The sequence below is a fragment of the Pantherophis guttatus genome, chromosome 1 (assembly GCF_059756535.1).
Source record: "Pantherophis guttatus breed Tessera chromosome 1, ASM5975653v1, whole genome shotgun sequence".
NCBI classification, from domain to species: domain Eukaryota; kingdom Metazoa; phylum Chordata; class Lepidosauria; order Squamata; family Colubridae; genus Pantherophis; species Pantherophis guttatus.
In genome coordinates, this window is record NC_142063.1 from 325,875,219 (window position 1) to 325,892,630 (window position 17,412).

The window sequence follows — 17,412 nt, forward strand, 5'->3', positions numbered from 1 at the left end:
TAAAAGGAGGGGGGGGAAACAAGGGATGGAGACCACACACCTTCAGTTCTGGCTGAGAGGAAGGGATTCTTCTGATGTCAGCTGACACAGAAATCGGAAAAGCGCTGGGGACCAAGCCAGATTTTTCAACAGTGCCCGGGAATGCCTCAAATGCTTTTCTTTCCTGCAACTTGGCAGGACAAATGCTACCGAATAAGGAATGCACTGAGCTGAACATTTCAAACGCAGAAAACAGGAGACTGAACCATTTTTAATAAACGTTCATCTTGGAGAAATTCTTATCGACGTGTTCGTTAAGAGTGGGAAAACGTTTTGATGGCACATAAACTTTCAAAGCAATCCATTATTCTGAAGGGCAAAAGATACTTTGCCTGTCGACGTGGCTGAATATGAAAGGCACGATTGCGCCCTCTGCCTGTATTTGGAGCAACTTTTAATCCAGTTTTGTCCTTCCCCTCTTATTTGATGAAAATAACAAGGAGAGCAACTGAGACCAAAAACTTTATATAATGTAAAGAGTCAGGGGCTCACGAAAAAAGGCAAATTAGTTTTTCCGCCAAATGGTTTCCAGGATACTCCCACGGCGGTTGGGGCCAACTTTTTCCGCCTGTTCAATTCATGGGCGGGAAAAGGAAACAATGGGTGTGAGTTCTTTCACTTTCAGAATTGCCTCCGAAGCTGGAACTGCTGCTGTGTCTTCAGCTTTTCCCTTCCCCGTCATCGCTGCCCAGTATCAGCTGAGGGAGCATGGCAGGTAAGATCATAGATACCTCTCTACACCCCCCCCCAGCTTTTTTTTTTCTTCTTAAAACCTTAAAACCTGAAAGAGCGGGAGCGGCAGTTTGCGCTGCATTTTTTACACGTACTATGCGAGGAGGGCCTCTTCCTTTTTCCACCCACTCTGGATCTTGCAACGTGCAAAAAAAAAATAACTTTATTCCTAAAGCGGGTTGCTTTGGCTGCCTTCCCGTCTATAAGAAAAAAAGATCAGGATTTTAAATCAAGACGCTGGAAGGATCGTTTATAGATAGAAAGTACCGGAGGAGAGCAACTGGAGTGGTTGCAAGGCATCGATTAAGGAGCAGGAGTTTTGTTTCATTGTTTTGAGATTGTTTCATAGTTACTGGTTTTATTGCCGTTGTAAACCTCCCAGAGTTGCTTAAATTGACAGGTCATACAAATCAATCAATCAATCAATAGTGTATGAGTAGGCAAACAAAATTGCTTCCTCAGATAAAATATATAATATAATTCTTCCTCTACATGGTATTCAGTTGGATTCACTTGCACGATTCAAGTGGAACGCAAAGAATTGTGCCCTCTGGATTACATCACAAATCGAGATACATACACAAATTAGCATAGTTTTTATACCCTTTCAGAAAACAAAGGGACACTAATCATTAGCAAGCAATACTCAACAATCAACAAAGCACAGATAGTCCTCGACTTATGATCACAATTGAGCCCAATATTTCGGTTGCTAAGCAAGACAGTTAAGTGAATTTTGTCCCATTTTACAACTTTTCTTGCCACATTTGTTAAGTGAATCTCTGCAGTTGTTAAATTAGTAACCCGGTTGTTAAGTGAATCGGACTTCCCCATTGACTTTGCTTGTCAAAAGGTTGCAAAAGATTATCACATGACCCTGGGACACTGCAACCGTCATAAAGATGAACCAGTTGTCAAGCATCTGAATTTAAATCATGTGATCATGAAGAAGCTGCAGTGGTCATAAGTGTGAAAAATGGTCATAAGTCACTTTTCTTGGTGCCGTTGTAACTTCAAGAGGTCACTAAACCAACTTGTAATTCAAGGATTATCTTTATTCACAACTCCTGGTAGAAAATGGCCCTCCCAGAAGTTGGGTTCATTACTATAATATTACAGCTCTCATCATCCTGTCCCTAACTGATAACTCTTGGTTCAAAACTTTCTAGTTAATTTATCTGCAACAAGGGGAATTAACCCTGAACCAATTGCTGGCCTGGTATGAGTTCCTTGATGTGGCTATTTCTGTAGCTTTCCAGGAATTTTAGGACAAGGATATGAGGGCCAAGAATGAGAGGCCCAAAAGGAAAATATCTAAGAGCAAAATTCAAACAGGATGATATGTCCTGTATAATATCACAAAAACTTGTGATGCAGTAATTGGAAGTCAAGACCTTTCCTACTGCCTTTAGTATTAGTATACTAGAAAAAAAGAATCCCCATACAGTACCTACGAGATATCTCAGAATGAACAGATCTTAAATTAATAATGCAGGGCCTGCAAGACTTACTTGCCTGCTAACTTAATGTTTTGGCATTCACAAGGCTCTTGGCTCCATCTGCTTTTTTTATTCTGCTTCTTTTGAATGAATGACTGCATAGGTGGATGAATTAATGGACGGATACTCCGGGCCTGGTACATGTTCTTAGAAAATCAAAATGTGGAGGTGACTGCAACTCAGTGTTTGGTCCGGTAGTGAGCCTACATTTTAGGGATTCACCAGTTTGCCTTCAAATAAACGGTGGTAGTGATTGCCCATTAATGTAAACTATTTGCAATTGGGCAAACCTTCCTCCATGATTTGTTGGTGTCTACAGCAGTGTTTCCCTAACTTGCTGACTTGGAGATTCTGGGAGTTGAAGCTGCCAAGATTGAGAATCTTAAAGGTGCCAAGGATGAGAAACACTGCTCTATAACATGCTCTAAAGATTTCAAATGTTCATTCCAACCCAAAGATTGGGGATTCCTAGCAGAGACAATGTAGTTTGGAGCAATACATTGGACAAATGAATTGACTCAGTATAAAGTAACTTCATATACAGATCCTACCTGTTGCTTTTCAGGGAAGAGGTTACCCTCCACACCTGATGTTCATTTACCTCACTATTCTCTCTCACTTGAGTCATGGCTTTCCACTTCAACATTAGCCAAGTCTGATTGACCATAAAGGGAAAATATTCCTTATTTTTTCAGGACCTACAGTAGCAGCCAAATGTAGAGGACAACTCAAATTAAGATGGGACTTATTCTACACTTTCATTGAATATCTTTAAGTGATAAGGAACGGATATCTACATTTCCCTTCTCTCCCGCAAACAAATTTCAGTTTCCTGGGGTCATTTTTCCCATATTTTGTCAGTAATATCTATCAAAGTATTTGGATATGCAGTAGGGAAAGAAAAAATGGAGCCCTTTTCATACAATATGTTTATTGGGTTCCTCAATTAATCCGTTTTCTCTGCTTATGTAAAAAAAACCATAAAGTAACCAAAATGTATAGCTTTTACATCCTAAACTAAAAAAGCAAACTCAGATTAATGTTAGAAAAGCTTAGTATGTGGCACAAATCAGCTACTGGTGGTATTTAATTGTTGTAGGAACAATATCTGAGCATGTGTGTGTATATAAGGGATTGTGATTAGACTTTTTTCACTTTCTGCAGAATCCTATGCTAATTTAATAATAAATAAAATCCAGTCATTGGTCAGACTTAACCACTTAAGGATTCTCTGGGCAGAAAAACGAGCTAAGTAATCCAGCTTCCTCAATGGGCATTTCTTTGCCAGAAGTTAGGGGGAAAATGGTACCAAATTACTACCACTTGACTGCAGGATGCTACAACTAATTGTAAATACAAGCAGGTTGCCAATTGCCCAAACTGCAATCGCATGAGTGCAGAGGTTGTTCAACAATCCTAAACTGCAGGTCATAAACCACTTGTTCCAAGGACATGGTAACTTTGAACTGACATGAAAAGAATATAAGTCAAGGACTATCTACAGTATATCTCAGTAAAATTGTAATTCTTCAAATCAGTGTGATAAATTTAGATTAGATTGTTGTTATTTTGAACTGACATGAAAAGATTATAAGTCAAAGCCTACCTGTATCTCAGTAAAATTGTAATTCTTCAAATTAGTGTCATAAATTTAGAAGGTTGTTGTAACTTTGAACTGACTAAGTCAAGGCCTACCTGTATCTCAGTAAAATTGTAATTGTTCAAGTCAGAGTGATAAATTTAAAAAAATGCACTTGTTTTCCTTACAGACAAGAAGTTGAAAGAAGTGCGTGCAGAGTTTATAAAGCGTGTTAACAAATCTATAATCAGGCAACTCTTAGATGATCTGCTCAGTAAGGATATCATGGATGATGAAGAGGTGGAAGGAGTGAATGTGTACGATAAGACGCAAGATCAAGCAAGAATTATGATCGATAATGTGAGAAAAAAGGGGCCTGAAGCTAGCCGCCTCTTTATTGACTTCCTCCTGGCCCGAAATGCTTACTTAGCTGGACAGCTGGATCTCCAAACCTTTCCTGCTGGTACTTCTGATGTTACAGCATATCATCTAGCTTTGGGCCAAAATTACTGATCTCTCTCCCTAATTTAGTTACTGTGGCCCAGAATCATGCAAAAGCTTTGTGTTGTGCCCCCAAACTGTTTGGGCTGGTTAGATTTGGCCATATTGGTGTAATAAGTCATTTTGAAAGGAAACTTTACCATAAATTGATATTCCCCTGTTTTTTTAGGAGCACATTCTAAAGAATGTTTCTATATACTAAGATATAGGTACATGAAATTTGGGTGCCTTCCAGTTTTTAATCAGCTTCATTGTATCTTATAAAAACTGTCCCTTATTTTTTTTTTCTTGGACTAGGACAGTGATGGCGAACCTTTTGGGCTCGGCGTGTCAAAAATTCAGAAAAAGCCTAACTTGACTGCTGGTGTGTCACGCCATCCCCATCAGACAAAGGAGAAACAATTCTTAACAAAAACTTGTTTGGGAGAGTAAGATGGGCACATATAAATGTAATAAGCGAAATAAAAACAAAATTGCAAACGTTTTCTGATTTGCCTTTTTCTCTATCTGAGGTTGTATGAGGCCTGAAAACTTTGGAGAATGCTCTTGCTTGGCCTGCTCTGAAAAGAACAGGAAAGCATGTCCCATTCTTGCACCCTTTTTTGAGGCTCCAGAGGCTGCGTGAGAGCATATCAGATTCTTGTGCGGTGTCTGGAGCCTCTAGAAACCATGTGAGAACTATCCATGCCTTTTGGAGGCTGCAGAGGCCACATGAGATTGTGGTGGCCTCTTCCTCAGCTTCTGAACCCACTGGAAGTCATGTGAGAGGGTCTTAGTCTTTCAAGGCCTCTGGAGCCTCCAAAAATTGGGCAAGAACATTCCCACATGATTTTCAGGGAGATCCAGAGATTGCATGAGAGCAGGCTCTCTCAAGCAACTTCCAGAAGATCCAGAGGTAGTGCAAGAGTACATAACATTCTCATGCGACCCCTAGGCGTGTCACCAAAAATGACAGGGGTGTGTCACTTGTGACACATGTCATAAATTTGCTATCACCAGACTAGACAGTAGTATGGACTAAAAACATCTGCTTTTTTTTCTCAATTGCTCACTTCAACTGAGACTGAGTAGGGCAGCCATATATATTTTCTTAAATGAAGAAATAATTTGAAGGGATAGGTCGAAGGTTAGGCCACAAGAATCAGAAAGATTTGTAGGCTATCAACTAGGTTTCTAGTTAGTATGTTGTAGGCTTTCTAGGAGACCAGCAATGTGGAGGAAAGGCTAAGGTTTTCAAAGCTATCCTTTGTCAGCAGCTCTGTTCATGTTGCTTAATTTTCTGCATGTTTTTTAGATCTGCTATGGCAGTGGAGTCAATAAGCTGGAGGACATGCTCTTTCTGAGGGCCCAGACTTGCTAATTGCTAACTGATTTTTGTTTCTGTTGGAGCTGACAAGAAAACAAGTGTCCCAGTGATGTGCTACAATTCCCAATGCCCTTCTGACGGGCTGCTAGGCACTGTAGTTTAGCAATTTAAAAGGTCCGACTGTCTCATGTGATATTTAATAATTCACTGTGATAAAAAAGCTGAATATGGTGTTCAACTTTCTTCCATCTCCAGTTAGCCAGCCAATAAAAGGTAACATCTCAGAGGAAGAGGTCCAGTTCCTAGAATCTAAAAACGGGATCAGGCTTTGTCCTCAGAATATATTTCAGCAAATACAGACTAATGAAGGCACCGAGGTGAGTTGGCAGACCTAGTTAGATCTATCCAAGACTTGAGCTTAAATACTGCACTTTATTGCATGCAGCAGCTGCTGTAAAGGTAGCCACAGATGTGAACTGAAAATTCAACTTTTGTAGCAGAAATTTTGAATATATCTTAAATTCTCCTCAACTTGGCTTTTAGAAATATTACCTTGTTTTATTTCTAAAGCAAAAAAAAAAAAACCTGGGGATCTTCTATTGTTCCATATCTAACACAAATAAAACAGACAACATGAAATTAAGGGAGGTTTAAATATAATGTGACCACAATACCTTCATTGGCTTTAAAGTAGACAACCAATGGAACAGCTTGCCTTCAGAAGTTGTGGGAGCTTCATCACTGGAAGCTTTCAAGATGTAACTGGACTGCCATCTGTCAGAAATGGTGTAGAGTCTCCTGCTTGGATGGGGGGTTGGACTAGATGACCTACAAGGTTCCTTCCAACTCTGTTAATCTCTGCACACTTAAATACCTGGAGGCCCTGAGAGATTGAACTCATGGACTTTATGCTTTCACAGAATTGCCATGCTCTCTTAATATTTGCTTCTGGTTACATGAAAGGGAAGGAAAAGGAAGTCTTGCCTTCAAATCAGGCTTGTGGGTTTCCTCAAGTGCCTAGCCACCCACTATGGCAAACAGGAAGTTAGACTATTTTGGGTCTGATTTACCAATTTTATTTTTATGGTTAAGTGGAACAAATCTTCAGATTCAAATAATCTCTGAACACTAAATTCTGAGTAATAGCAAAACCATAGTTATCTGTTAGCCTTGTTTGTAGATTTTGCAACACCATCAAAATCATTCAAATATTACCGAACTAGTTTCCAGGATCCCCCACCACTGGCTAAGATTGATAAGAATTGGGAGAGCCCTAAACTAGATGGGTGCTTGGCATAATTATAGTTCAGGATAAGAACCACTTTTCTTTCCCCATGCAGATCTACCCTATCAAGGATCCCAAGACTCGTACGCGCCTGGCCTTGATAATCTGCAATATCAAATTTGATTACTTGGGTTATAGATACGGGGTTGAGATAGACTTGGAACAGATGACACTTCTCCTAGAAGATCTGGGATACAATGTGGAAACAAAGACCAATTTAAGCTCACAGGTAAAAAAAAGTTTAGTAATTTGTTACTCAAGAAAAAAGTCTAGTGAAACCTAAACATTCAAGGAATGGGTGTGGAAGTTTTGATTTTGCCCTTTAATACATGTATTAATTCTAGCCACCCATAGTTAGTTGGACCTAGGCAGCTTCAAAATTGAATAAAGTGTGGCAATCTTGTTAAACTACCTATACAATAATATTTAGCACAAATGTAGAAAATATGGATGTTTTAAATTATAAATCCAGCAAGCCCTGGCTCATGGCCATGCTGATTGGAGTTGATGGGACCTCAATTCCAAAAAACTGTAGATTATCAAGTTGTTTATATCTAATTTTAGTATAAGAAAAATGTGCTTGAAATGGTAATTGAACTTCTCTCCTGGTCTAATCCTTTTTAATTTCAACTATTGGGATATTGCTTTCTTTTTCATCTCCCATAATTGTTTCTCCAAAAAAACAGTTGGGGAGGCTAGCTTTCCAGAGAGAATATACTACTATACTGGCCAGGATGTTTGGTTTTTTCCTTCTGGAGAGCATGATGAGGTCAGCCTTCCATTCAGCTGTGAAGATAATACTCCCCTTGTCACACAGACCCCTCGCCATATTGGAGATTTGTGATGGTGTTCACACATCTCAGATATGGAGATTTGCTGCACAGCCCTCCCATTCAAATCTAGAGAGAAAAAGCTATTAATTGTTTATGCACTGAATTTTTGCTATGCTTGAATAATAATTGAAATCTAGTGCAATTGCAAGAAGGCTACCCCCATTCTTCTCAACTCTAATGATGAGTGCAGAGTTAGTTAGAAACTCCATTTCCACTCCTGACCCACCTTCCTTTTTCATTGCTTTCAGGATATAAACACTTGCTTGCAGAAGTTTGCAGCTCGGGAAGAGCATAAGACTTCAGATGGGATGTTTGTGGTACTGATGTCTCATGGCTTTCAGGACATCCTTTGTGGAGTCCATTCAGGAAACCAACACTCTGACATCTTCCCCATCAAAACTGTCTTCTCCATCTTCAACAACATAAATTGCCCAGCTTTGAGGGGAAAGCCCAAGGTGGTCATTATTCAAGCAGGTCGTGGTGGTAAGTAGCTGAAGTTGAGATCTGGGAGGGGAGAAGGCAGATGAGTATTTAGCAGGAACATATAGTCTCTTGCACATAGTCTTAACTAGATCAAGCAACTTCTAGATCAGGGGTCGGGAATTATGGCCCTTTTATGACTTGTGCACTTTAGCTCCCAGAATTCCTGAGTCATCGATGCTGCCTCAGGAATTCTGGGACTTGAAGTCCACAAGTCATAAAGGGGCCATAGTTCTCTACTTCTGCTCTTGGCAAACTGATTTGTAGATATTTACTGCTGATTGTATTTATCTCCAGAAGATCTGTGGTCTTCAGGTGTGTTGGAATAATGACTTTCCATAAATGGCAATAGATTGTTGGGAAGGGAAAAATTAATTTTGAACCTTGTCTTAAACCTTGGGAGTTTGAAACCTGTTAGGAACAAAAGGCTATGCTGTACTTTTATGATGATCATAAAGCCTTGTATGAATAACCTCTGATCTGTCAGAGGCTTTTGTTAATGATTGTTGATTCCCCCATTTTGTTTCTCCAGAGCAACGAGGGTACAGGGTGGAAAACGTGGAAGACTCAGCTGCATCGGCTGCTGCCTCTCTCCAGCTTGATTCACACAACCCCATGCAATGGCAAGTTGATGCCATTCAGAGAGTACATGTGGAGAGTGACTTCATCTGCCTATATTCCACCACCCCTAGTAAGAGACTGTTAAAAGAAAATTGCTAAGTAGGGGTCCAAAGCAGGACAGAAATGAAAAGAGCTGCTGCCTTAGCGATACAGGCATTTAGTTCACAAAGCTGTCTGTCCAAGATTGGCAACTAATCAGTTAAGAAAACCTGATCTGGACCTCTTTGCTAAGTATCAGAAATTCACCGGCATGCTCACTGCAAAAAGCCTAGTCATTCATTTATAAGATTTTTATCCCGCCTTTTATTATTTTGTAAGTAACTCATGAAGATCATAGTAATACTCCTTCCTCCTCTTCTTTTTCACCACCACCACAACAACCCTGTGAGGTAGATATATTCAGGGATTTGTCAATTTATTGAACCAAATCCCACCCAAAGAGATTGAGTCTCCCTAATAAGTTAAGCTACCAGAAATCTAATCAGCACGAACAAAGATGATTATGTGTATGAACTAAGCTCGTTGTTTAGTAAGTGAACCGTAAGCTATCCAGCCCACCCTGCTAAGTCCCCATAGGCCTTGGGCCTGCTAGCCACCTACTCATACCTATTGTACCCTTTTGAAGGTCTCCAGACCTCATATTGGGAAAGGAGGGCAGGCCTGTTCTCCTGGGTCCCTTGCTGGGCTGCTTGGCTGCCTCTGGGAAATAGCTGCCATTTTCAGCACAGGAGGCCAAGCCCTGTGAGGGACCCGAGAGAAAATCTGTGGGTACCTGGTGGAGGGCGGAAATAGGCCCAAGGGATGTAGGGATGAGAAGGAGCAGGAATGGAGTGTAAGGTTTCTTAGGGATTCGGGGGAGGTCTTGGAAAGCTGAAGGCAGGTGGGCTGGGATCTGCATTAGATTTCTCAAGGCCTTCCCCACCCCTGAAGCTCTTCTCAGTTTAACGATTCATATGTTGATATGACTGCATCAGGGAAAGCAAGGATGATGATTGTTAAGTGAGGCCATCTCCCTCAATGGCCATCACCACTTGCAAAGGAAATGGGCAGGCTCCATTACTGTGATAGGTCGAAGACAATTTGTATAGGTTTAAAGTTTGTTAGGTAGAGCATGAAGTCTGACATCGTGAAGAATCATTATTGCTTAATCATTCTTGTCTGTTTAGATAATTTATCCTGGAGACACACTCAAACGGGATCATTCTTCATCATCCAGCTAATAGATACTATCAAGAAACATGCCTGGAATTGCAATTTGGAAGAGATCTTCCGGAAGGTAGGTCTGCTCAGGTCTTTCTACACAAGGCTGTCATGTTTGGAATGAAGTTTTTTTGTTAAAGACCCACTTTGGAATGGCATTAGGAGCCGTGATGGCGCAGTGATTAGAATGCAGTATTGCAGGCTAACTCTGCCCACTGCCAAGAGTTTGATTCTCACTGGCTCAAGGTTCACTCAGCTTTCCATCCTTTAGAGGTCAGTAAAATGAGGACCCTGATTGTTGAGGCCAATATGCTAATTCTGTAAACCGCTTAGCAAAGGCTGTAAAGCACTATGAAGTGGTATATACTGTAAGTCTAACTGCTATTGCTGTTAACGGCCCTAAATCATGTATTTTTTAACTTCCCGTTTCTTTTTTCCGGCTTTAGTAATTAAATCTCATGTTCAAAAACTTAAGAGTCCATAACGGAATTGAAGAACATAAGCAGATTCTGCAAACTTCTATCATTTAACAATCCTGTTGCAAGAATATTGCACAGATTTATCATGTAGATTGTGTTTGAATATTTTCTTTTTGTAATTATGATGAAGGTAAAATAAAATAAAATTGATTGGTGGGCAAAAAATTTTGGTAGCCAAAAAAGGAACAAGAGCCTTTTTTTTTTTTTTTTGTATCAACTCCCTTCATCCCCCACCTTCAAAAATCTGGAAAAAATTTCAACTCCCATAATTCTTGCCAGCAAGCCATCCAATTGGAGGAAAGCTAACAAAGAGCTGCCATCATGTCATCAATTTTATAATTAGAACTGATCAAAATTATCCATCGTATTCTACTTTAGAAATACCCAGACATCAAGCTTATTGCTACCCCGTGCAAATAAAAATAATCCTTTGAGAATAAAGTCCAAGGTACTTTAATTCTCTGGTGATTCTGAACTGTCCTTCAAGCTTTTGCATCCCTTCTTTATCTATATACAGTCTTTGGATTATAATAGTAAACCTGGCTATATAGCTTCTCTGTCTGATTTCCCCACCGTCAAACCCCATATGGTTAGCAAGTTCAGGAAACAAGAACCATGTGGATTTCTGGGAAGATCTTTTTTTGCTAGTGGAATAATGTAACAGAATTGTGAAAACCTAACAAAGGTTTTTCCCTATACAATTTATTTATATCTAGTGTGGAATAGAACAGAACAGAACAGAATAGAGAGAAAGAGAAAGAGAAAGAATAGAATACTTTATTTGGCCAAGTGTGATTAGACACACAAGGAATTTGTCTCTGGTGCATAAGCTCACCAGTGGTGAAATTCAACCAGTTCTATCCGGATCACGCGATCTGGTAGCGCTGGTGGCGGGAGGCTTTGCCCACCCGCCCGGACATCATCATGTCCTGTTTTTGACACTCTGCACATGCGCAGAAGGCTCTGCGCATTCGTAGAGGAGGCGCGCGCTCACATTTGCGAACCGGTAGCAAAGGTAAGTGAATATCACCCCTGAAGCTCTCAGTGTACATGCAAAACAACAAAGTAATAATAATCATAATAACAAAGTATAGGTAGTCCTATTATTAAGGGAGACATTTGTTAAGTGAATTTTGCCCTATTTTATGACCTTTCTTGCCACAGTTGTTAAGTGAAGAACTGCAGTTGATAAGTAAGTAACACGGTTGTTAAGTGAATCTACTTTCCCCATTGATTTTTCTTGTCAAAATGTTGCGAAAGGTGATCACGTGACCTTCGGACACAGCAGCTGTCATAACTAAATCAGTTGCCAAGCTTTTGAATTTTGATCACATGATCATGGGGATGCTACAAAGGATGTAAGTGTGAAAAATGGTCATGAGTCACTTTCAGTTCCATTGTCACTTTGAATAGTCACTAAAGTCAAGGACTACCTGTAATAATAATCACAATAATGAGGAAGTGGAACAGTTAACAAGGATAATAGTGATACAGCCATACTACACTCCATACTAGATGGAGTGTTCTGCCCCAGCTATGGACCCCAAAGAACGCAGCACATACAAAGTCCGTACAAACCTTAGTTTACTAATTAAGGACTACTAATGAGCTTTCTTAGTTGTTGTTTGAACACAAGTACAGTTTAAATCTTTTCTGAACAAGGGCTGTTAATTTAACTTCATTAACAGCCGACAAGAATCCAAAGAATAATAACTCAATTCTGAGGCACAGTACTTCAGATAACTGTAATCTTACTGTGGTTGGCAAAATGCCCAGAAGCAATTTGCAGGAAAACTGACGAGAGAAACAAGAGCCGAATCAAACGTTTCTGGAATCAAGACGTGAAGGAATATGAACGAAGTTGTTTCCTGCAAATTGCATCAGTCGTCATCCTTCCTTAAATAGGCTAGGGGAGTGGCCAATTAGCCCCAAGCCTTACTCTTAAGGAGACCTCCTGAGGAGCCACTCCTGCCTTTTAACAACTCTGTGCGCTCATGCATCAAGAAGAGGTTCCTCCTCTTCTTCCTCTTCACTTATGGGAGTTTCTGGAGGTTCTGAGGGCCCTGGCTGAATCCCCGCCTCTGGCACCACATCTTCTCCAGCCTCCTCATTGTCTGACTCGAACGCCAGCTGCACAGGCTGCTGGCGCAGCACCACACCAGCCTCCTCGCTGTCGGAATCAGCTACTAACTGCACAGGCTGCTGATGGGCCACAACATGGAGTTACTCTGAGTCTGTTTCTCATGCTTCCCTCCCATTCAAAAATGTATTTTGTAACAGACCCATTTCCTGCCTTAAGATCTTCCTGCTTCCTCTGTGTTTCAAGGTCTATTAAGCATCCCATCGTAAGAGTCCTGTAAGACCTTTTAAAACTAAACTTTATTTTAAGCTATAAGCTTTTGTGAACTTCAACTCACTTTATCAGGTCCCATGGAGTCAACTGATTGATGTGGAATTTAAATAAATTGGATGAGATGTAGGCCAAAGAAAGGTGGTTATGCAGATGAAGGTTCTATGTTGTATAGATTACAAACACCTATCAATAACTATAATATGCTATGCCTTGAGATAAAACCATTAGTCTTAAAAGTTGTCAATAGATTCTTTCTGATCTGGGCTACTGTATAATCCGATTCTTCTACAATGTTTCATTAGTAAAGTGAGCATTCTGTACCTTCCATATTACAGGTGATGGACCATTTTGCAAGCGACCCACGTAATATGCCCTCAAAGGAGAGAACCACCTTGACCAAAAAGCTCTACCTCTTCCCAGGACATTGAAGCCAGGTAAGTGTTTATTCTTGCAGCTGTAATACCAGATTTTGGGATATTTGGGGACAGGGACAACAGAGTCATCTGATTTTTCTTGGAGTTTTTGGGTAAGTCTGAAGCCCTTTTCTGACAAATCAGGAAATCCGTTCTTCATATCTCAATATTATCATGAACTCACTGTGAGGTCTTCAGCCTCTGTGTAATATGGAGAAAAATAATCCTATTTTAAACCTCAGTAATAGGAAATCACAAACCACAGAAAGCTCTGATTTTATTATAAAATGTGGGTGGAATGATTTAGAGGCTGCGTTCTTAGTTCATCCTGCTTCAAAAGTAAACTTTTAAGGTAACGCCGTGATGGCGAACCTATGGCACGGGTGCCACAGGTGGCACGCGGAGCCATATTGGTGGGCACGCGAGTGTTGCCCTAGCTCAGCTCCAACGTGCATGCACGCACCGGCCAACTGATTTTCAAGCCTTCCGGTCCCACCGGAAGTCGGGAAACTGGCTGTTTCCAGCCTCCGGAAGGCCATCGGGAGGATGGGGAAGGCTGTTTTTGCCCTCCCCAGGCTCCTAGAAAGCCTCTGGAGCCTGGGGAGGGGGAAAAATGGGCCTACCGTGCCCACCATGCCATCGCGTGCCAAAAGCAGGGGGAAGTGTGGGGGGTGTCACGTGCGCATGCACGGGAGGGTGGGGCGCATTGAATTCTGGACGTGGGCACACGCACCCGCAACCCCCCCACTCCCCCTGCTTTTGGCACGCGACGGCAAAAAGGTTACTCATCACTGAGGTAATGTATTGAAGTATGATTAAAGTTATTTAATTAAAGTTACTTCAAGTCTCCTCTATCATACAGATCCTCGAGTTACAACTGTTACTGAATCCCACAATTACGATTATAGGTTGTGATGGTTATAAAGCAAATCCCCACATGACCAGAGCTGATTTTATACCTTGTTTGCAGTGCAATGACCGCCACAAACACGGAGGTCATTAAACAAAGTCATTGTTCTCTATGGGGCTTTTGTACCAGAAGCTGAAAGTAAATGCCAGTTTCCAGCAAAAACATGACCTCGGGGTGGACCAGATGTTGAAATTTTGGATTTGGGTCATAAGGAGCTTTGGGGTCTAAGAGACTGGTCAAAAGTTGAGACTACCTGTATACTTATTTATTTATTTATTTAATATAACTTATATGCCGCCCTATCTCCATAGGACTCAGGGCGGCTCACAACAATTAAACAAGCCAATAAAAACATAAAATACATACATAAACAAATATTAAAACCCGTTAAAATAATTGAAAGCCCCCTCAGTCCAGGCTAGGTGCCGTGAACAGCCATGTTTTTAATTTGCGGTGGAAGGTGCAACATACACATGTATACCTGTAACACAGGTATACCTGTATGTGGTATCCTAAGAGACACTGCATATCATCTGTATATACTTTAAATATTTAATATAGATAACAAATATTGATGTAAAGAATTATGTGTGACATAAGGACCTAGACATTCTTTTAAATGTTTAATCACAATGTTAAGTAGCTGAGTTGAATAATTGCATGATAACAGGGGTGGACTTTTGTTCTGTATTGCAGTTTTTATTAGGATATAATAAAAAATACAAAAATAAAAGGAGCAAATAGTAGGAAACAAAAGGGAGGGAAAGGGGAAGAGAGAAGTATAGAAAAACAACTCCCTCTGATGCAGTAGAATAATGCATTAACATCAAACCTCAACTTTTTACTTTTTCATAATAGTATAAGCTAGCTATTTCTATAACAAGATATCTATCTAAACAGTAAAACCCCAAATCAAAGTTTCATTCTTTTCCACCCTTATCACATGCCCACCATAAACGGTAAAAGTCCCTTCTTTACATTTACATTTCCAACATTCATTTGAAATACTATTATACATTCTGGATAAATTGTTTGGATGATGTATCGCTGGTTAAATACCAGCAATACATCATCTTTTAGAAATTTTCTTTTAAATTATATTTTAATGTAAATTTAAAACCTTTTGTCCACATATTCTCTCATTAGTCAAGCATCACATTATATCCAAAATTCCTTGCCCACTGAATCATACCATACTTTACATGTTCATTTTCCAAATTCAATTTCAATAACGTTGGCAACTTGAAAGCTTTGCAGTTTGAACCTTTGAAGTTTGGATCATGGCTCATGAATTAATTAGGGCATCTTTCGGAAACTTGACAAACGTTTTATAAATTTTAGCAATGATATGTTCATCACTACCAAACAGTAAGGTTTCCAATTCATTTTTAACAAAGTCAAATGCATAACTCTTTTTATGTAATGTAAATATTTCTTTCAATTGTAAGTATGTAAACCAATGGCAGACACAACCTTCTGATTCTAACTCTTCCTTAGACTTGAGGGTGGGGTCACCAAAATTAAAATATATTATTTTACCATAAGTCCACTGGTCCGGCTTCGCCACCATTTCTTTTCTGAAAAAGGCTTCCTGGGAGGACACCCAAGGAGGCATCTTCGTAGAAAATCTTGTTTTGTATTTATTCCAAACTCTTGGCATGGCACTGCTAACAAAATGGTTCTTAAAATCAACATTTACTTTAACTTTGTCATACCACTTTGCCATCCAAGCCATAATTCATGACCTTCTAAATCAAGTGGCATCTTGTTCCAGAGGTTCACCCACTCTTTTAGCCAGACCAAACAAGAAGCATCAAAATACAGTTTCAAATCTGGTAAATCTCAACCTCTTTTTCCTTAGCGTCTTGCAGTAGTTTATATCTAATTCTTGGTTTTTTCCCTTGTCATGTAAACTTGAAAATATCCCTCTGGCATTGTTTGAATGGAAGTGTGGACTTTTATTATACTTTGAGGGAACAACATTGTGTAGTTTTAATGTATTGTGAGCCACTCAGAGTTATACAAGCAACATATGTCTTATACTATAAATTGTTTAAATAAATAAATAGCGGCTGCTCATTCTTTTTCTCAGATGAAGGAGAAACTACTGGGCCTAAAAGCAGATAATTCTTTCAGATATATGGAAGATACATGGATTGACCACACCTTGTACTTTCTCCACCTTATTCCTCATTGTAAAATTCAATCAACCCCTTTTTGGAAATGTATGTGATTTGTGTCTTTAAAATTAATGGAATTAGCCATTAAAGCATAATGAGATTTATGAAAATAGTTACAGTTTGTCCTCCTGTCAACTTACAGGCATGGGAATTTACAATAGCCCCACATGAATAAACACTTACAATGAATGGTCTGTCTCAAATACAGGCTATTCGGGAATTACTGGTAGTTCCCTTAAAATTTCCTCAAATTAATTCAATTGAAATTTCACCCAACTGATCAGGAATTAATACAAAAAATCTATATATGCGCAGAGATGGACAAATTAACTCTAGAGTTACAGGATAAGGAAGACTCAAAATACTTTAAAATATGGAATAGCTGGTACCAGTGGATAAATCAGAGGAGGGGGAATGGTTAAAGATGAAATTCAGAAGAAATCAGTATAAATAAACAACTGCACTGTCAGAGAGATACAAAAGGAAATAAGCCACTGTGCGTATGTATATATGTATATATAATAATAGAAAGTAGTTAATAGATGAAGTTGAGTACTGTATATGTACTGTATATGTATATGTAATTTGTGTTTTTGATTAAGAGAAACTTGTATGTTTTTCTTATATTTGTTTTAAATGTTTTTTTTAAATACGAATAAAGTTTGTTTTTAAAATTTAAAAAAAGAAAAGAAAAGAAATTTCACCTAGATGAAGAAACAATTGGGAATATGTTCTCAGTAATTCCCATGACAAAGTCCAATTAAAGAATAGCTTAAAGGTTCATTGGTGTTCTTGAGCTTTGTTATTTTCTTGCAGATGTTTCATTACCCAAACTAGGTAACATAATCGGAGAATAGTTTGATTATAAAGATCAATCATAAGCCAGATCAGTTCACCTTGGTATATTTGTGGTGCAAGGCAGCCCTCGTTTCCTGCCACTTGGGACTCGGAGCAGTAAACAGCTCCGCTTTAGGGAGCAGCCAGATTTTGCTCTCCATTGCG

The 17,412-nt window shown here is 39.5% G+C and overlaps 1 protein-coding gene across 1 annotated transcript; it reads left to right on the forward strand.

The window, feature by feature from the left end:
• The first annotated feature begins 21 nt into the window (after positions 1-21).
• On the forward strand, positions 22-17,191 carry LOC117667559 (caspase-1-like). The gene is made up of 9 exons (XM_034421011.3): positions 22-754; positions 4,040-4,312; positions 5,912-6,033; positions 6,997-7,170; positions 8,023-8,257; positions 8,787-8,945; positions 10,042-10,151; positions 13,243-13,341; positions 16,323-17,191. Exons 1-8 carry the CDS (start codon positions 748-750, stop codon positions 13,333-13,335), a joined length of 1,173 nt encoding a protein of 390 aa, XP_034276902.1. The 5' UTR covers positions 22-747; the 3' UTR covers positions 13,336-13,341; positions 16,323-17,191.
• The last annotated feature ends 221 nt before the right edge of the window (positions 17,192-17,412 follow it).